Below are 21,538 nucleotides of genomic sequence, written 5' to 3'. Positions count from 1 at the left end.
TCACACAAAACGTTCTTGTTTTATGAATGTAATAATTAAAATTTCCAATCTGAAATATCTTATGTACGATATTAACAGTGTTAATTAACAAGTTGACTGTCACGGTGTGGTCATCAGTAACCGGCGCTTGTCTTCTCAGTGGGGCCCTTAGTGTTCCCCAGTGTCTAGCGATATTAAATTATTTATTCTAACAATTTTTAAAAAATTTGAACAACGTAAATAAATAGAAAACTTTGAATAGAAAGTGTTAATAATTTCTACCATTTTTTTTTCTTTTTCTTTGCCATATTGTTCGATAACTCATCATTATATCCTAAGAATAATGGAAACTTAATTAACACGTTGACCATCACGGTGTGGTCATCAATGACCGGCGCTTGTCTTCTCAGTGGGGCCCTTAGTGTTCCCCAGTGTCTAGCGATATTAAATTACTTATTCTAACAATTTTTAAAAAATTTGAACAACGTAAATAAATAGAAAACTTTCAATAGAAAGTGTTAATAATTTCTACCATTTTTTTTTCTTTTTCTTTGCCATATTGTTCGATAATTCATCATTATATCCTAAGAATAATGGAAGCTTTATCGTGACCCCTGAGCGTATCACATAAACAATGCGTGTCAGTCAAAAAGTGTCAAGCAACATTTTTGACAAGTGTCATTTAAACCACCTCGAAGGATCGTGTTACAAGTCGGTATGGAAATTTGCTAAAGTAGAGTCGTTTCATAATTCGCCTAAATTCCCAACCGATGCCGAATTTCGCGAATTTCGTTTCGCTGTCCGTCGAAACCACTTGCGGCGTTCGCATGAATTAAATATACATGGAACGAAGGAAATATTCGCGTTGGTCGCATTGCAGTCGCTTCTTACAAGCTCTCAGGTCGCCATGCGACTGAAGCCACTCGAGGTAAAAAAGTAAATGTCCCCGGCGTGCTCCGTAAATTGCTTCAAAATTGCGGATGCTCCGCCTCCGTCAAATTATATCTCGAGAAGGAAGTTGAATTTTTTAACTACAACTAAAGTCTCGTGGACGTGAAAGGGAGCCGCGTGGCTAGGAAAATGGTTTAAAGCGGCTTTTGGTAAATTACGAATCGCGGCGCGTTAATGAGATAGAGAAACGGGGAAGAGGCCTGGGAGATGTCTGAAAAATGTCGAGCATTTTCAAAACGACGAATTTCTCGTTTAATAACAGCCGTGTGATTTTCGGGATAAAGGTATGGTTGTATTAAAATGCACGCAGGTAATAAATACGAGCAAGCTTTTAAATAAATATATCTTTTCAAGGAATATCATTTTTAATTGGAGCAAGTAATTAAATTATTTAGAATTCGCGGTATTGTTCTGTTGCAAACCGCGGAGTTTTAATTGATAATATGATACAGAGGAAGGGCGATATTGAGACGAGAGGTAGATAAATTTTCCTCCACAATTAACGCTGTAATAATTAATATGATGTTTGCCGAAATACTGCAGAAACTAGGAATTGAATTTGAAATTTTTCTACATTGGTTTTGATATTGAATTTATCGAATCTCTTTAATTCATTTCGCCAAATGGAATTTTTCAAATTTATTTTCACCGTGTTTTCTATGTTTTTCATTTTCTATGCTATACGGGAAATATTATATACATGCTATAGGAAACTTATATTGCCTTTTCGTCTTTAATTCGTTTTTATTACAATTCTACTAACAGATAATTAATTACACGCGTTGTCTATCGTTGTGCACACGTAATTTCCGCCAACATGTCCAATTCAGTTCAGTTTATTTCCGTATGATCGTATTATGTGGATTTACCCATGCGTAGAAAACTGTGGAAAGCGAATAATCGTATTCGTAATTACAATATTCGCGCGGTTATTACGCGAAATATTTCTGTTTGCGTTACTTGTCGTCTCTGACTTTATTTCCTCTTTAGTTATGCTATTTAAAATAATCAGATATATTTTAAACCTCTACCGTGTCGTATCGCATAAATTAACAACGCGTGGTGAACGTGTGCGTTGATAGAAAGATGCTATTACAAATATTGAATTTTCCAAGATAGAATTCTACAAAGGAACCGGAGAATTCTTTCTAAATAATCCAGTGAACCGGAATTTATTAACACGTTGAGCTCGGGTCGGGTTAAGACAAAAATTCAACGCTATTGGGACACAAGACAGCCAGAAATTTGACTAAGAAAGTCGTCACGTTTTGTAATACATGCAAAACCAAAGCATGTTTTCGTTTAGAGTGTTTCAATAAATATTTATTTTTTTAATTTGGATACTGTCGGTTCTCAGGGACCGACGCCAGGTTCAACGCGTTAACACATAGACTGCCACGGTGATCATCAGTGAACGGTGTTTGCCTTCCCAGTAGGTCCATGGTGGTCACCGGTGTCCACTGATACTAATTTCTTAAATTTATATTTGGTTTATTCTAATCAATTTTTGAATACTCGAACAAGGTAAATAAATAGAGAACTTTGAATAGAAAATATTAATAATTTCCACTATCTCTTTTTTATTTTTCTTGTTTTCTTGTTTTATGAATCTAATAATTAAAATTTCCAATCTAAAATTTATTATGCGTATTACACTGTTAATATCGTGACAGTACCTCTATTAACACGACTACCACGGTGATCATCATGCTTGTTTCCTCAAGGGGGTCATGGTGGTCACCAGTGTCATTTTTAAATTTGTATTTGAATACTCGAGGAACGCAAATAAATGGAGAACTTTGAATAGAAAATATTAATAATTTCCACCATTTTTTATATCTTTGCGATATTGTTTGATAATTCATCATTATATCCCAAGAAAAATGGAAATTTTATCGTGAGCCCCTGAGCGTACTATATAAAAATTGCATGGTAGTCAAAGTGTTAACCATAGTGGACGAAAATTCACTGAAAACACTCTCGTGATACGAGGATCGCCTCTGCTTACGCCTGTCCAACATCGACATCCTGATCGCGAACGCACTATATCGGTCAATAACCATAAACACTTGGTTGACTCCCTGTACTCACACCTGCCACGCACGCTCATCCTGATGAACGGGTTCAAAGACACGGTACACACCGATTACCCTTTCTCTTTGTCCCTCCGTCACAGGCTGAATGATCCGGATCGAGGCAGCCAGATCCTGCCGCTGTCACGTAAATCCCGCAGCTAATATCCCGGCTCCCCTTCTCGATAATTAGAGAGCCCCGATTGGCGGCTTCTTATTGACGTCACTCCCAGCGGAATCCTCTCTTTTCTGATAACGTATCAGCTTCCCTGCCGCTTGGATTTCGTTCCGGAACACCGGATTCGAGGATGTCGAATGTAATATCTAACACGTGATCTTCCGTTCCTCGTTACCGGGCCACGTCCGATAAATAGGAGCGGATAATCGCGATCCCGCGAGCGCCGGAGAATCGGAAGAAACAGAGAGATGACGATAATTGCAATTAGGGTCGAACCGTTGGGTCGCCACTTTTACAGCTTGCCTGCTCGTTGCCCGTGCCCCGATACATCGGCTCGATTATCGGGCTTCGAGCACAGTTGCTTTCGAGGTTTGGGCGATACATTCTGCGGCATTACCGAGGGTTCCCTTTTTTCTTATTTCGCTCTAAGGGCGAGATTGTTATTTCGCGGCTGCCCCGTGATGGATGGGAGCAATTACAAGAGTATACCGCGTTAACGGAGCATGGGTTTTCAAGTATAACGAGCGTAATTCCCACGGATTTTTTCTCTTCGTTTGTATTCTGCATGAGTGTCGGGAGTTTGTTACGGGGTATATCGATTGGACACGTGGATCCTTCTTTTTGGATCGGATGGGAGAGGTGTGTTGTGGGGAATTAGGGGTTGATACGATAATTGTTCATTTTCTGGTGAAATAACGTAGGGTTGCTATAATTGGGGCTGTGACTATAGTGTAATATTTTAGTTTAAATAAATCTGTTTTGTTATTAAAAAGGAGTCGTTGTTTATGAGACAAGCAGATCTCTGTTTGCATTTGTTAACACGTTGAATGCCACGGTGGTCATCAATATTCGGCGATATTAATTTTTTAAATTTATATTTGTTTTATTTTAACCATTTTTTGAAAATTTGAAGAACGTAAATAAATAAATAGGCATTAATAATTTGCACCATTTTTTCCCTATATTGTTTGATAATTTATCACTGTATCGTAAGAGTAATGGAAATTTTATCGTGGCCCCCTGAGCGTACCATATAAAATGTGCATGGCAGTCAAAGTGTTAAATCGTTCATATGAAAAATAGGAGAAAGAGAAAGAAAGGAAATATCTTTAGTCTTGTCATCTTAGTATCTAGTTAGTCCCTAGATCAACACGATAGAAACAACTCCAAACGAGATACGTACAGAGACATTAGATTATTGACATAAAATTCTTCTGAAAATATTGAAAAATGAATCACGTAGAATAAACAAGCTTTTCGCAAGTTTTAAAAAATTTTAGACATGTGCATGTAGGGATACTATGTAATTAACAAATATGAAAAATAAGAGATATTGTTTTATTCTAAAATATATATTTATTACGAGCTAAATGAGACTAGGAGTAAAGTATAAACCGAAAGACTAAACCAGTGTCTATCTATGATTATGCAACCCAGAGACACTCTCACGTTGACTCTCGCTAAACCTCCGTAAAGACTGACACAAAACAGCTGTTGCATCTGTATTTAAACCTGGTAGTCTCTCTTCTTTCACACGTAGACTTTCTTTCTCAATCATTCATAAACATCCCGTCCATGCAGTCCTTTCACGCGGTCACGTATGTGATAGATACTGACAGTCTCAGTACAGTTTCAGTACAGCTTCTGTGCAATTTCAGTACAGTTGCAGTACCGTTTCGGTACAGTTTCAGTACATTTTCAGTATAGTCTCTGTACAGTTTAAGCACAATTTCAGTATTCTTTCAGTAGAGTATCATTACAGTCTCAGCACACTTTCGATACAGTTTCTTCAACGTACGCTCCAAGTATCACTCTGAACATTCGATCCGAACCCGAATAAGTCGCTGCTTATTATCCATCAGCCAGATAGCCCCAAGGGTTCCCTTGTACTCACCCTTAAACTCTGTCATCTTACATACACGTGGGGATATGGTTCCGATTGGCAAGTATGCGGAAATAAAGGTGTTATTACTTCCCAAGAGACTAGAGTAAGGTTACAGGCTAATAGACTATCGACTAAATATTCACACACGCACTATCTTCACACTTCGCTATGCTCTCACGCAGGATCGTCTTTCACACGTCTTCTATGCACTCAGGCTGAACCCTAGAACGCTGCCTATTGCCCGTCGCCAGCTAGACCCAATGGGGGGCCCAAGGGTTCCCTCGCACTGACACTCAACCTAGCGTTACTACATACACATACTTAATGTCATATAAAATATTTAAAATCGTCACGAACTCGTGTCGAAATAATCCCTACGGTACCTACGAACGTATTAATTACACCTCACAAATTGGAGAACAAAAGACACCGAATGGAGTATTCTCCCCTAAATGCCTAAAATTCTTTGAACGACATCGATCAAGCAATTCTGCGTTTGAATCCCTCTTATTAAATCTCCATTGGCTATGGAGCTGCTATTCCCTGTCAAACCTTCGTCTCCCTCACCCTCGCGCAGCGACCAGCTCCCCCAACGGCCGAAAGCTGTCGAAGGCTCGTTTCGCCGAGGCCTAGGGGTGTGTAGTGGAAAAATTCGCAGGCACTCGCGAAGCAATTTCGACGCGGGCATAATTCAACGAACGGGAAACATTGCGCAGGGATAGCCGCGACGAGGTCACGAGCTTAAACCAGCGGAGCTGCCGGAAACGTAGCGGCCGGACGAGAAACGCAAGTAGGACAGACAGGGAAAATAAGGGGAAAAAGTGGGTGGGACGAGCGTGTGTAGCCTCGAACAAGCGTGATACGCGCGAGCTCGCGCGAAAGGAACGAAGAAGTGCTGCCGGAGAATTTATGCGACTCGATGGAGCATTCGAAATGGCGTTGCGAAACACCGTGAACTCGCGTACTGGCATTCCTATGACTTGATACTGCTGCAACTGGAAAGTGATAACGAGTATGGGTGCCTGGGTACAGCTCCGAAGTTCGAGAGGGGAAATTTTATTTAAGTCTCTGCCATTAAAAGCTTGACTGTCAAGCGCAATTGTGGTGTCATAACGGGAGAGGAGTAGGTAAGAATCGAGAATCTTGGGTACACACGTACGCAACTTTCACGCGATTTTGTAAATGATTAACCGGCGAGAGCGAATTAACCTGAATTACCGATATCCAGAGCGCGATAATTTATTTACTCGGATTTCGTCGTCCCATTTCCGCTAAAGGCGAATTATAGCATTTCTCCGTTTACACGGAGCAAAACTGAGCCAGCCATGGTTGATTCGTATCTGTAAATATTTAATTCCGCGATTACGGAAGTTCGCGATTAAGGAACAACTCGGTTAACAGTTGATAATAATTCACCGCGGATTATCCGCTTGAAACTACTTTGCCAACCCCTGTCCACTGCTAGCGAATCGCTCGTTCCTCTTTGTCTAATTAATGTATCCTGATTATTATCTTACGTATTAACTGGTAAGCTGTCGAGATGGTGCGAGGACAGCAGGATATCTTGTGTGCCTTGTCTGACCACCTTTCATGTTCTTCGAATCTATGCTGGTGTACTCTGATATAGCGGGATGGACCACGTCGGGTCTCCTTTAATCTCTGTTCCATTGATTAACTAATTAACGCTGATCCTGTACCTGTGCCAATTTTTATGGAATTATATCTAGGAGTCATCTGTTTCCTGACTCGTGTCTTATATGGACACGTCTGAGATGCGAAGTACTCGCAAACCAGATCCCATTTTCAGAGATACCCTACTTTTTGAAACAAATAACTTATCCTTTAATTATCATATAATAGTATCGTAGGCTCAAGGACCCTAAATGGAAAAGGGCCATAATGAAAGAGTGAAAGCTAGTAGACATAACGACAGTTAGTCCCATTAGGAATATTAGTTTTCGACGAACAGTCTATCATTGGGTTTGCAATATTTTTGGCAATCAGAAGGGGTGAGTTTTTGAGGAAAATTAATTAGAAGATGCGAGGGATGATTCTGTTAAAAAGACAGAGTAAATCGTTATTTCGAATTGTGTTTCCTTCTTATGTCTTATTTAAATAATAAATTTTCTTGTGCATTAACCCTTTCCCGTGCTATTTGGGTCGACGAAATCCGGGCTCAAGCAGTAACCAGACCAGACTGACGCTCGAAAACAGTCGGAATACGAGCCGAAATGCGTGATATACTTAGTTTAACGCGATACTGCTGCTGTGGAAGTAAACTCTAATTCCTTTTCCTTTTATAAATATTGTGAATATATTATATTTCATAAAAGATGACAGTTTCGAAACTGTATTTCGCTAGTAAACAATAGTTTAATAGAAATTCAGGCGTTTTCAAATATTCCTTTGCTTTAAGGAATGTAATAATACTACGTCTAAAAATAAATAGCATATCATAAACTGCACTGTAAATAAAATTGTACTGAATAATATAAATAAATGTACTGAAATAATACTTGCAGTATTAATATAAATAATTATTAATATATTATTAATTATGTTAATGTTATAAATATTAATATAAATAAATGTACAGAAATAATACTTACAGTATTAAATATTGAAACAATATCTAATAGGAAAATACTTACAATTTTAAAAATCCGGGCCGAATTTCTACCTACGAGTCTGGCTCGTGATACTCACGTTTGGCCCAAAATCTTCATCGCGAAGAAGAGTCAGACTCGTTAAAGTACGAGAAGGGGTTAATATCATACTTGTTCTACCTCTTAAATTTTTCAATCGTTCCATCCCGAAGCAAGTTGAATAATTGTGTCTGATCGATACTTGGAAAGACCAAATTCCACATAACCTCGTTCACAAATTCGTCACTTCCAGCCAATAACGCAAATTCGCCTCATCCATCTTTGCGATAATCACCAGGAAAGAACGGACTGCACACCACGGTCAATCAGCGTCTCATTCCTGCCGTAGCAACTCGTCATTCCGGTAGCGAGGTTTCGCGCGTGCCGTGCGATCCGGGACGCAAAAATCAGCGACGGGAAACTGGTTCCGTGCACCGGCAAAAATGTGCATAATTTAAGCGGCTGACCATCGGTATAGCTTATCTGGGGGAACAAATGAGCGAGCTGGGGCCGGTACTGCGGAGTGGAGATGCGACGCGGCAAAGTAGAACGTGCGCCCTGTGTGGATGAATACACCCCCTACGTGCGCGCGCGTGTGCGTGCCTCGGTGTGTGTGTGTGTGCAGGCTGCGTGTTACAGCATTGCGGAACGTGGTCTCGCACATGTGTGTATAGGTTTCGAGTTCACGGTGCCGCAGCCTCCTCCTTCTCTCTTTTGCCCTGCTTTTACCTGCGATGCGGCTGCACCAGATACCGACCTTCCGTTCCTCGCGATGCTTATCGCGAGCTTTTGCTTAATATCTTTTGTATTAATCTCCCCTGCCCGGTAATATCGCGCTGTCCCGGGGACCCCTGACTAATTTACCGAGGGGTCGCGATTACCCCAAGGGCTCCGCAGGATTTCCGGTCACGATTTTTATCCGATCCATTTCCAGAGGGACGCGAGAAACCACGTACCCTGTGTTTACGATTTTTCGCTGGAACCGGTGGGTTAAGATCGGCTCGATTTGCTCCGAAGATTGGCGAATAGAGCAGTCGCCTTAGGGGAAGTTTCGCGAAGGAAGGGGCGCGAGGGCTGAGTCGGGGTTCGTTCGATTCTGGCCCGAAATCGAATTCGGTGGTTAATGCGGGTTGTTAATTGGTTATCTGGTTGAACGAAGATTGCTTGAAACAACGATTTTAATCTTTTCACTCCGGAGTTACGAAGAAAGCAGCAAACGTCCTGAATTAATTTGACAAATTTTATTTTTCTTTAAATCTAATGAAAACTTAATTAACACTAAGTTTACGGACGCAATCTGTATACCTATTTCTACGGTCTTCTGTCTAATTGACAGGTAAAGGAAACCACGTGACTTTTCTTTTTTTAACGATTAGTTTAATTTAGAAACACTTATAATATTAACAGACTTAATATAAGTTAATTAAATCTGATACCATCGTATAATTGGAACAGTCCATTCGTCAAATTGACGGGTTCCGTAAATCTAGTGTTAAAATATAATATCACGCATTATTATTCTCTACATTTTACATATTCCTCTGCTTATTGCCAATCTCGATGGAAACTTTACCATACGGTTAATCTCGAAATGCTTTTGATTACTCGATTATGGCGTATATGAAGTCGCTTATTAGGGTATTAGAATGCCTGTATCGTAAACGTTTGACAAATACATTCGCATGTTGGATCTATACTCTGACAACTATAGTACACGTATAGTAAAATAAAACGAGGTGGATAATTTGAGTGAAAGAGAATGAATGTGTAAGGGTATATAGGGTGTAAGAAAAGTACGTATGTAGACAATAGCTGTCGTGGAGAGACTAGACTAGTATTCTTTTGGAATGACAGTCATGACAGTATCGTGAGCAATATCTTCTATATGAAATAAACCTGTTATCTATTTCTCCTAAAATCTCAAAATCCTCATCTTCGGGGGATTTAATAAATATAATCCTCTACATATATTAACCATTTCACTCCCGAGTTATAAACAGGGTAGCAAACGTCCCGTCCTGAATTAATTTAACAAATTTTATTTTTGTCTAAATCTAATAAAAACTTAATCGAAATATAACATCACGCATTACAAGCTTACCCGAGGTGATACAGATGAATACGGAAGTTCAGAAGTCGCTAAATATTTTATTTGCAACCCTGACAGTGGAGGAAAAATCTCGGGCCATGGGGGTGCGCGCCACGTGTGACACGTTTGACAGGGGGCAAAATGATGCAGGGATTGTATTGAAAAAAATTTCTCTCTTATCCTAATAGATGGGAGGACACGTCAGAACAGTTGGGTCGCGTTCAGAAAGAATTTTCCAAGCTCTAACAGCTTAGAAATCCATGGACGTTGTATCGCGTCCGCAGTCAGCTGTCATGTTGTAACGTGACGCCATACAACGTCTGCAGGAGTGAAGGGTTAATTATGCCGTTCGATTAATTTTTTGAAAGAGAATTGAATTTGCTTTTCTCGTTACTGATCAAAATTAGTAATGAAAATTAGTCTTGTTTGTAACGAAAATTGCGTTGGAGGAAAATTCTTGCTGGCTGTCTAATTTAGTAAAATTTGGGAACGAGACAAAATTCCGGGAATGGGGTGAGATTCGCGTTCCTGTGAAGAAGATCGAGGAATAATACGAGAATTTATTAAAACTCGAAATTATCCAGAGATATATTTTTTAAAAATAGATGGCGTTGAGGGGCTATGGCTTTGGTAAAATCCTTCTTATGATACCGTTTTTCGTAGTATTACGTGGATAGTAGACCAGTGTGCAGGAGGTTAGACTGAAACTACGAGCTTCCTTAGTACACACAACTTTCTTAGGGACAATAATTTCCAATTCTACAAGTTGCAAACGCAGCGGGCTGGTATACAATTTAATTTCGGTATACCGTGAACATTCTGCCCTCGGTACACTGCAACGTTACACTTTGCAATTGATATAAACTAACGGAAAAATGGTTCAGCGGAGAATTATTAACTTGACTTACTTCGAAGAGAAACCTGGTCATTTTTCTCAGACACTTTCGCATTTTTATACATTATTCGGACGGTTCTCGGTGTCTAGATTCATCTTCATTCATCGTCCCACGAACAGGCTGTTTCCGAAGTTATAATTGTGAATGATTTTTTGTTTAAACAGGCAAAAGACGAAATTGCGCTTCCTGTCCAACTGGTAATTAAAAGTTTCTATTTTATTAGCTGATAATGACTCGTGCCGACATCTATGATTTCCCTTTCCCCCTTTTATTTCGTTCTTAAATTTTCCACCACACGATTATTTTTCCTTTTCCTATTTATTAAATTTAATAACGCTCCAATTTAATATTTTTCTATTCCACGGGCTTAATACAGAATGCAGAAGGATATTTTCGATAATCGCATAAATTTTAACGCATACTTGATCTTCTCCAAATATTTTCATTACATCCAGCAGGATAGGATACTGAAATTGCTTCGTGTTTGGAATTAAATTATTGTTATTTTAATTACAATGTTCAGTTGCATGTTCCACATAATTAAACTTCATAGAAATGTCATTTCCCTGCAATGCGTGCCGCTTTATTTCTGCGAACAAAGTTTTTATCAAAATATACACCGTATAAAGTTGTATTCGTCGTGAAACTGGATACAGGACAACAAGCCTGGCTCGGAACAACCTTCCTAATTAGTATAATAAACTAACACACGGAATGGGAATATTTTATTTCTCCTTTCACGAGGAACGTTGCGACATATGCGAGCGAACTGTTTGAAAATTCCTATATCGCCATTCCAAATTTTTCGGCGCCAAATATCCCCTTTCCGCGATGTCGGCTGCGTTGATCTAATTGCACGGAATCGGCGCAAGTTCGCGCGATACGATAACGACGGTTCTGTGAATTTTCCGTTTTCGAAATTACGTAGAATAGCTAGTAACTCGTTATCTCGCTCGTTTTCGAGCATCTTGGCTCCATTGGCCCGTGAACGAAAGACTTGTTTTGCCTTGGCACAGCCGAGAGGACGATGCACGCGTGATGCAGTTAGGCATATGCAAATGCGCCGCTGCAATTAAGTCTACGATGCAGTCTGCATTTTTTACACGCCTTAACTCCGGAATAATTAGCGTGCGGTCACGGTTTAAATGCAAATACCATCGCAGCGAGAGACTTTCAGCAATGGCCGTACAGTGTTTGCTCCGAGTGGCATTCTCGAGATGCGTGTCGTGAACCGTAACAGATGATATTCTCCTTCGTTGCTCTTCTTTTGACTCTTCTTTCGTGTCGTTTAATTAAATAGAGTATCGATATTCCAGCAAACGTTTTCTCGATACGACTATAACATCAAAGAAACGCTAGGATCGTGTTTGGTCGTGGATATTATATTTAAATGACAAATGTATATTGATTGACACGATGACTGGCATGGTGGTTACCAGTGTTCGGCGATACTGATTTTTTAAATTTATGTTTGCTTCATTCTAACCAATTTTTTAATACTCGAACAACGTAGATAAATAGAGAACTTTGAATAGAAAATATTAATAATTTGCACCATTTTTATTTATTTTTCTTGTTTTCTTGTTTTATGAATCTTATAATTAAAATTTCCAATCTATAATTTATTATCCATATTACACTGTTAATATCGTGACAATACCTCTATTAACATGTTGAATGCCATGGTGGACATCAGTGTCCGGCGATACTGATTTTTTAAATTTGTTTGCTTCGTTCTAACCAATTTTTTAATACTCGAACAACGTAGATAAATAGAGAACTTTGAATAGATAATATTAATAATTTACACCATTTTATTTTTATTTTTTTTTTGTTTTCTTGTCTGTGAATTTAATAATTAAAATTTTCAAGCTAAAATTAATTATGCATATTACACTGTTAATATCGTAACAGTACCTTTATTGACACATTGACTGCCACGCTGGTCATCAGTGACCGGTGCTTGTTTCTTCAGGATGGCCATGGTGTCACCAGTGTCATTTTTGAAATTTGTATTTGGTTTATTCTAATCAATTTTTTAACATTTGAACAACGTCAATAAATAGAGTACTTTAAGCAGAAGAGATTAATAATTGGCACCATTTTTTATTTTCCCATATTATTTAATAATTCATCATAGTATCCTAAAAGTAATGGAAATTTTCTCGTGGCCCTCTGAGTATAACATACAAAAAGTGCAAGGCAGTCAGTGTTAATACCACCCATGAGAAATCCTACGTGAAATCCTTTCAGGAATGCTTAATTTTAATTATCACTTCCAAGACTCGACAACTCGTTCCTCGAGAATCGCGTCGCTGTGAAGCATTTAATCAAAATTTATCCTAGATCTAAATCTTCCAGAACCGTCTTCATCGTCATCCGCATGTTGTCATCTACAAATTGCAGAAAAATGACAATGGCGCCTACACCTGCGTTAATGTTAACGTCGTAGAATTATAATAACCCTAACTGAACGCTGTCAACTGCAACTCACTGAACCTCGACGAAAGTCACCCCTTTTTATAGCAATCAACCACGATTGCTCTTTGCCCTAACATTCCAGTAGGTGTTGAATTACTATTTTCCTGAAGTTATAGTTCGTTCCTGTTACTAGTCCGAGTACAGTATGAATATGAGAAACTCTTAACAATATATACACTAAAAATCTTCCAGAACCGTCTTCATCGTCATCCGCATGTTGTCATCTACAAATTGCAGAAAAATGACAATGGCGCCTACACCTGCGTTAATGTTAACGTCGTAGAATTATAATAACCCTAACTGAACGCTGTCAACTGCAACTCACTGAACCTCGACGAAAGTCACCCCTTTTTATAGCAATCAACCACGATTGCTCTTTGCCCTAACATTCCAGTAGGTGTTGAATTACTATTTTCCTGAAGTTATAGTTCGTTCCTGTTACTAGTCCGAGTACAGTATGAATATGAGAAACTCGTAACAATATATACACTAAAAATCTATATCAACCATTACAACAGATTCTACCCTTCAATATCCAAAACACCCCGAATCTGTAACCTAATTCTGTCCCAAATAACCATACTACCCCTGCATTACTGAACCCAGATAAAAACGAAAAAAGAAAAGGAACTAACCGTAATTAATTTCCCTCGCTGAGAACATCTAACTCCACCGTAATTCCGATTTTAATCTGCCAAATTGAGCGGGAAATTTATCCAGGGAAATTTCTAATTTCGTTTGACAAATGTTTAGCAGGTTTCGTAACGCAGCCCAATTACTGTCGTAATATTAATTTCTCTGCGTTATCGCGTGACGCAAATAACGAATATTAATTATTCAAATAAATACGCGCGGGCACGCGTGACGAATATCGATCACGTTCGATTCGTAATATCGTTGCGTCGATATATATCCCGCGATCGAATTACCAAAGAATTCGCTTGTCCCGCCGGACGTTGCATATGATTATTTAATCATGGCGGCGTATCGATCTTATATATCCGCTGGAAATTCCGATCGCGAGTCGGCCATAAGTCCGCCGGGAAAGAACGAACGGGAACAGTTCTCGTTGCGGTATTCGACGAGCGTAAATCAAACGCAGGGATAAGTTCCCCTATCATCCGTGCGCCGCGAAATCGCGATAAATCTCGCGCAACATATTTAATGTCCTTTAGTCTCACGGGCCCGAAATTTACAATACGCGGACTCGACCCCCGGATAAATCTTCCTTCCGAGTTTATTTCATACAAAATACGTCCACGTGGATTGAAATAAAATTTGCAGCATCGCGGCCGGGAGCAAATGATCTCGAATAACAGACGGTTATAAATTTCCATTTATTTCATCGCTAACAATACTACCCGAGCGTTGCGAACCTAATCTGCTATTCGTTTATCACAATGCATCGCTTTTATTCTTTGTTTTACCCGCCACGTGTGTAGAAGCAATATACGCGTAGGTGTGTGCGTTCGCAAACGTGTTTTCCGTGGTAATAAAACGTGGGAATTTGGACAACATACGTCATTTCCACTTACGTCATTTTAGCGGAGGAATTCGTTTGTTCTTGCACTGAATGGAAAAGCGAGCAAAAAAGGAAACGGATTTTCCATTGTAGGTTTTGGTCGAGTACAATTTTCGGAGTAGGGGTGAAAAGCTACATCGAATACGCGTATCTCGGAATTTTGGTGTAACGAGATGCGGTGGAAACAAATTCGCGTAATTTGGATTTTGGGATCGATATTGCGAGCAATATCTGTTCCCCGTGATTAATTACTAACGCGTTACTAAGGAAAAGGCAATGGGGAAATGAAAAATGGATTAATTCGGGATACTCTATATTCTGGTTCTCGCGTTTACTTTAACCCTTTGGACTCGAAGATTTCTTCGTTGCGAAGGTGATATTCTTTATGCTAAAATGAAGAAAAGAAAATCGGGAATTTGCGTGTGCAACAAACGAATAGACTAATTTTATTTCGATGTTTTTAATATAATTATCGTCATTCGTTATCTAAGTTATAGCATTGAAACAAACGGTGACTGAGAGTTACGAATAGACTAATTTTATTTCGATGTTTTTAATATAATTATCGTCATTCGTTATCTAAGTTATGGCATTGAAACAAACGGTTTGCACCTCTCGGGAGCAAAGAGTTAACAGATGGTTACTGCGAAAAATTAGTAACAGTTGTTTCGCTCGATAATTTTTCATTCATCGTTTCAATAAGGAAGATACTAACTTGGTAGAGGTAGGCCTGGTTATGGTTGAACTGCAGAGATTTCTATAGTAGGCAGTCTCCTGAGCTAAGTAATTATTGGTGGGTCTCTATGATGATACTATGGTCATCTTGGAGATTTTAGGAAGAATCTTTCGTGACTGCTCTGTCGGTGGTTTTATAAGGTTCGTCTGTCTCTACTGATTGGTCGGTACAATATAAGAGGTGGATGTCTATGGTCATCTTGGAGATTTTAGGAAGAATCTTTCGTGACTGCTCTGTCGGTGGTTTTATAAGATTCGTCTCTCTACTGATTGGTCGGTACAATATAAGAGGTGGATCTGTATCATTCTATGGTGGTGGAAGTATAAATAATTTGGGTCCTTGTTACCGTTTACCCAAGCGATGGTTTAGGTGACGATGAATATATACGAGTCAAGGGACACTGACAATACGGACATAAAACAGTGAAAGGATTTTATGTAGCTTTTACTTTCAAACCACAACAGTTTTACTGGATATCTATTTTACTTATATTGGTACACACGGTGTTTCTTACATTAGATGTTATTCAGAACTAAATTCATAACAACTCACACCGCACGTTCAAGCTCATCCTCACACACACACACTCATACTTTCATATATTACTTACCGACTTATAGTTGAATAAATATTCGTATTTCCTCACAAATAGTCCTCCACTTGACCTAGGATATTGCGGTCCTAGGGCCGCAACAACGTCAATGCCCGAAACAACAGAGGGTATCTATAAATTGGCAAAACTCGTATCGGTAATTTCGCAAGTGTCGCAAATATTAATAATAACAACGAAACAGCATTAACATCGGCAACGACAAAATAAACGGAAATAATACCGTCCCTCGTCCCACTGTTTCCATCATCAACTCGATGGAAAATGGACGTATCGGACCGATCGAAAATTAAAGAGAAAAAAGAAGGAAAAATAGAAGAATCTAGATCTCGTCATTTTTTCGCGCGAATTCCCCGACAGTCGAGCTGGTATTGGATTAGAAGCCGAAACGACGCGTATAAATCGTTCGTATCCGCTTACCATTAGTTTCGCCAGTTTTCGTTTCCGGTTGGGCCGCTGCAGCGGCTAGGTCTACCCGTTAATAATTATCGCAACGAACGAACTGAAAAGCCCAGCGGATTATGCCGGTATATCGGCGAGCTCGTTACGAGCCGAGGGATTAAGACGCGGCAAACGACACTTTATTTTTATTGTTTTCGGCTCAGCCGGGGGTTGGGGGTGGCGGGCCATCGCGGCCACGTGTAATTATGCCCGGGCTGCGCCAGATTAAATCCGCGTTCGACCCTGTGTATCTTACATTTACGCGGGATTAACGCGAATTATAATCTCGTTGCGGGACCTTCGCCCTTTCCGCGGACGAGGGTTAACGAAGTTACGCGTAATGAGAAATCGGATGCGGGAATATGTTGCTGTTTGCGCGATTATCGCCTGTTTCCTCGGCCCAACTTCGCTTGTAATACGCAGCGCGAAGAATACGTCGGTTAGTATACTTCCTGGAAGATTTGGAAGGAACTAGGGATGGAATAGGGTTGAATATTGCGGAAATTTTTCACGCGAATTTGCTTCCTTTCCATTTGACTTTCTATCTGCTTTAGTAGGTATATCTCAGGTACGGAAATTCATTAGAAAAAGGATATATGGTGAGCTTGGAGGGTTCAGAGTGTTCGATGGACAGTGACAAATCTCGCAGGGGTACGTGTCACTGGAGGGCCCAGTTATTTGGTGGCATGTCGCGGGGGAGCACCGATTGTGTTCATCTTGAGTTCATCTATAGGTGCCCCCCATAGCGAAACGAATGGTTACCGTGGGGATTTCAGTGGGTAAAAATCCCACATAATCTCCCCCAGGGAGGCGGAGTAGCTATTGAAATTACGGTGTAATTTTGACACTTAACACCTGCGTGTTTTACGGTATTAATTCGATTATTCGTTTGAATTCCTGTATATGTACCTAGTTATTGTCTCTTTAACGAACTGGCGATTTATTTATTCACTTGGAAAAGCACAGCAGTCTTCCGGTTGAGCGACTTCTTAAACAGACAGGTATTTCGAACCTGCGAATATAAAGTAAGCGCGTAAATCTCTCCGCAGTTACGAGGCAGCTGATATTTTACAATTCACTAACTCCGCGCAACGAAACATTCATAAAAGAGAGCCAGGAATTTTTTATCATCCTACTTACTTCGAAAGATCAGCCTTTGAAACAGCACTCTCGGCTTCAGACCACGCTTATTTCATATTAAATACGCTCGTTTAAAATGGTTAACCCGTGCATCTATGATACCGAAGCTCTTTCCGTGAGCCTTCTGCCGTACTGTACACGTGTCTCCTCGCATTCAACCTCCTCGATGCCCTCTAAAACCCATACAGGTTCGATCCATCGTAAGATCAATCACGTTCGGTTTCAATTTACTTGCCAGTGCCCCGCAGAACCATGACTCTAACCTCGAACCCTCTCGCTTAATTCACATCAAAGTAACCGTTCTTTTTTGCCCGTGTCGTTGCAGGGGAAGGAGATGATTATCTGACCGTGTCTCTGAGAGACGGAGGGGCAGCCGTGGGCATGACGCTGGCCAAAGGAAGATTAGATCTGCACGTAAAGCCGGTACGAGTTCGGTTCGACGATAATCAGTGGCACAAGATCATCGTTCACAGGAAGGTCCAAGAGGTAATGAAATTTATTCATCTCGTTTCCTTTAATAGAATTTATATATTCCGTGAGACCAGCTATCGCGGAAGATTGACCCCTTGCACTGTGATATAAATCGCGAATCTACTTGGCAACATGCACGCTTTTCCAAAAATTCGCGAGAGTCTTGTTTCTTGTATTTACACCTTGAAATTTATCACGAATCTGCGCGTTCTTCTTGCACAGCTGAGAAAATTGAATAATTCGGAATTCGAATCGGAGCGGACGGAACTGAGAATCCGAAAAGATCGAATGGCTGGACAGGAACAGAATAGGTTTGAGGGATTTCGTAGATATTGACGAATTTAACGAATTTACTATTTACCTAATTTAACAAATACACTATTTCGTGTTACGACAAGGTTTACCATACGAAGGGGGGCTGGTACAGGGGACACGGTGTCAATTTTTGGAAAGGTCTGTCCCGCACTCTCGTTGAGAACAAGGCCTTTGGCAGGGCCTAGCCCGAACGTTCGTGGTCCGTGTCCACGAGTCATGGGACGCTGGTCGTAAAGATATAAATCGGGCCCCTTTGACTCGGGCCCCTTAAATATGTTGACTCTCTTTTTCCGCATCGACGGATGTGTTCCTATAGGTTAGCACTTTGACTGCCATATGATTGGCCACGGTTTCTCCTGTCACTACTACAGGTCATTGGTAACCAGAGCGGTCTAGCCCGAACGTTCGTGGTCCGTGTCCACGAGTCATGGGACGCTGGTCGTAGAGATATAAATCGGGCCCCCATTGACTCGGGCCCCTCGAATATGTTGACTCTCTTTTTCCGCATCGACGAATGTGTTCCTATAGGTTAGCACTTTGACTGCCATATGATTGGCCACAGTTTCTCCTGTCACTACTACAGGTCATTGGTAACCAGAGCGTTCGAACTATTAGTGTCAATTGTCAACCATTACCAAGGTGTCACTGTGGCCATAGGTAACCAGACGCGCTTGAACTACTTTCAATTGTAAAAATTTACAATTAATGTCAATTGTCAACCGTTACCTAGATGCCACGGTGGTCATCCGTGACCGCCACTAAGATGAACTCTCCTTTTGGTTAAGAATGTTGCCTTGTATCACCGATTTATTATTATTTTGCCATTATGAATAATAGTGGTGCTTTGAATAATAAAAATATAAATATCCCGTGGCATCCTGAGCGAAACACGTGACTTCAGCTTGACAGTCAAAGGGTTAATTGTTGGAACTGCTCGTGTCCTTTTTAAAATTCGATTTTTCCCCGAATTACGCGAGTCTTCCCGAGTTTTCCCGAATTCCCGGTTCGAATCTGTTACTCGAACCGCGATGTAAAATATTCGCAACCGTGCGAACGCGTGTTCATGCTGCAAGGGGTTAGCGAGACAGGACGGCCAGGCGAGTAGATCGGCTCGATCGTTCTCCCGCGATGATTTCACGCTGCCGCGCGTAATTTCGCGTGTTGCTCGAACGAAATGGCGGAGCCACGACGACGAAAGGGCTTTCTCGCTTTTATCGTACATCGAATTGAATATTTTAAATCGCTCGTCGCACGCGCTCCCGGTTGCTCCATGTTTTATTCAGCACCGAACCCGAGTAATAAGCTCCTTGCGCGCATCGTTTCTCGATCGAGGTCTTTTAATAATGAATCCCCCGCAAGAAACCGGGTTTAACAAGTTTGAAAAGATACTTAGGGGGTGGCTTAGTGCTGGATTCATAGGCGACCACGCGGTTTCTCCGCGAGACTGTGCTCTGTTCCGTTTATTCCTCCGATGGTTGACTCGGTGTTTTTATTCTTCGAGGACGAGTCGGGAATATTTGATCGACATTGTTAAATGACATTAAACGATATCGCGAGTACGTGTTTTTCAGAAAGAAATCTTCATTTATTCTTTGGCGGTGTCATCCTCACCCTTGCTAGTAGATGGATTCCTATTTAGAGAAGGTTCCAGGACTTGCGAGAAAGTCCTCTGTAAAACCTCCCCTTCCCGTTTAATATATATGTAGGATCGGGGTGTGTGGATGGGCTAAAATAATGTTACGTTACTTCTTAATACAGTAAGCTTATACTTATAGACCCCTTGAAGTTTGTTAAAGATCACTAGAGACTGTCTCGTCCGCGCCCTTGTACCCTTATTTAAGCCATTCATTCTATCCTCATCTATACCCACGTTCTCTTTCTCAATCGGTCGGTCACGTATCCTAAACACTCAGCAGCATTCATAGACTTCCACTCGTTTATCGCATTCGGCTGTCATAAACATCCCTTACATTCGATCCTCTTACACGCGGTCACTTTCTTTCTAAGCCCAAACACACTTAATATTCTTTCAGGGCTGTCCTTATTCCATCCCCATATATATATATATAGAATTTTTAAGCTTCCCTATTTCAATAGTATCCTTTTCTAAGGCAGGACCTGTTAGGTAGTCTTACCGATGAGTCCATTAGTAGACCCAGGACGAAACGCACCCCTTTCTTTTCTTTTCTTCCCTTCTAACACCACCGCAACATCGAGGATACCTGCGACAAGATGACCACAGCAACAGTGGGGAAGGACCCCACTCCTCACACACAAAAATTCAAATAGAGTCGCAAAAATTTGGAACAAATAAAGTAGAGAATAGAAGATAAGGATAAAATCATCATGACGAACAGTCATCTACGATAAACCCAAACTTAACCTAACCTAACCTAACCTGCGACCAACCGATTGAAAACAATCATGGTGGAAGGATGTCCCATAATTCTTTCAAAGCGAGTTACGGATATGATGTGGTCATATATATTTTAAAAAATGTCATTTCCTTTCCTTTCTAATTTTTTAATAGGCAAATCGATAATTATTTCAAAAATTGGGGAAACATCTCGTTGAGCTGTCCAAGCATCCTCAAAGGGGGCGAGTTTTCATAAATAACTAGCCACCCGTGTTTCCGTTTAAATCCTAACAAAATTCGCTGAAATTCGTTTAAAAACTCGCGGTAGAAAATCGCGCACGATCCATCGACCGCCACGCTCCATTTACTTCTTCGAAATTTACGACCGGCCATACAGGGGTGGTTTGTTTTCCATTTTCTCGAGTATCGGTTCGGTCGCGTTGCGGCTCGGCTCGACAAACAAGGAAACTTCATGAAATATTAATGAACGCGTCGTCGTCAGCCCCCTTTGATCTTCGATCTCCTTTCAGAATTTCGTGCACCCCGCGGAATTCTTCCCCGTTCGAGCGTGAACGGGGTTGGAATGCCGGCGGACACGCGCCGATATTAGCCTCGCGGCGCTTCTCCGCGCGCACCGAAACGTTTCCCAATAGCTGTCGCGTTGTTTGCGCGTGCAGCTTCGTTTCCGTTCGCAATTGAAAACACGTCGATAGCCGTCGTCGTCGAGACACGGTTCGTTAAGCTTTATTGTAAATAGCCATTGCACCTTGG

The 21,538-nt window shown here is 40.7% G+C and overlaps 1 protein-coding gene across 1 annotated transcript in view; it reads left to right on the top strand.

Annotated features, from left to right (window-relative positions):
* LOC108548569 (neurexin-3-like) overlaps positions 1-21,538 on the top strand; it is a gene marked incomplete at its 3' end in the record, with an annotated part of 261,403 nt that overhangs the window by 41,453 nt on the left and 198,412 nt on the right. Inside the window, 1 exon segment of the mRNA XM_017901580.1 lies at positions 17,951-18,111. Within this exon segment, the coding sequence (XP_017757069.1) occupies positions 17,951-18,111 (161 nt within the window).

Source organism: Eufriesea mexicana, unplaced genomic scaffold (genome assembly GCF_001483705.2).
Source record: "Eufriesea mexicana isolate 0111107269 unplaced genomic scaffold, ASM148370v2 scaffold1688, whole genome shotgun sequence".
Lineage (NCBI taxonomy): Eukaryota > Metazoa > Arthropoda > Insecta > Hymenoptera > Apidae > Eufriesea > Eufriesea mexicana.
The sequence above is the reverse complement of the archived record's forward strand: the minus strand, read 5'-3'. Positions and strand labels throughout refer to the sequence as shown.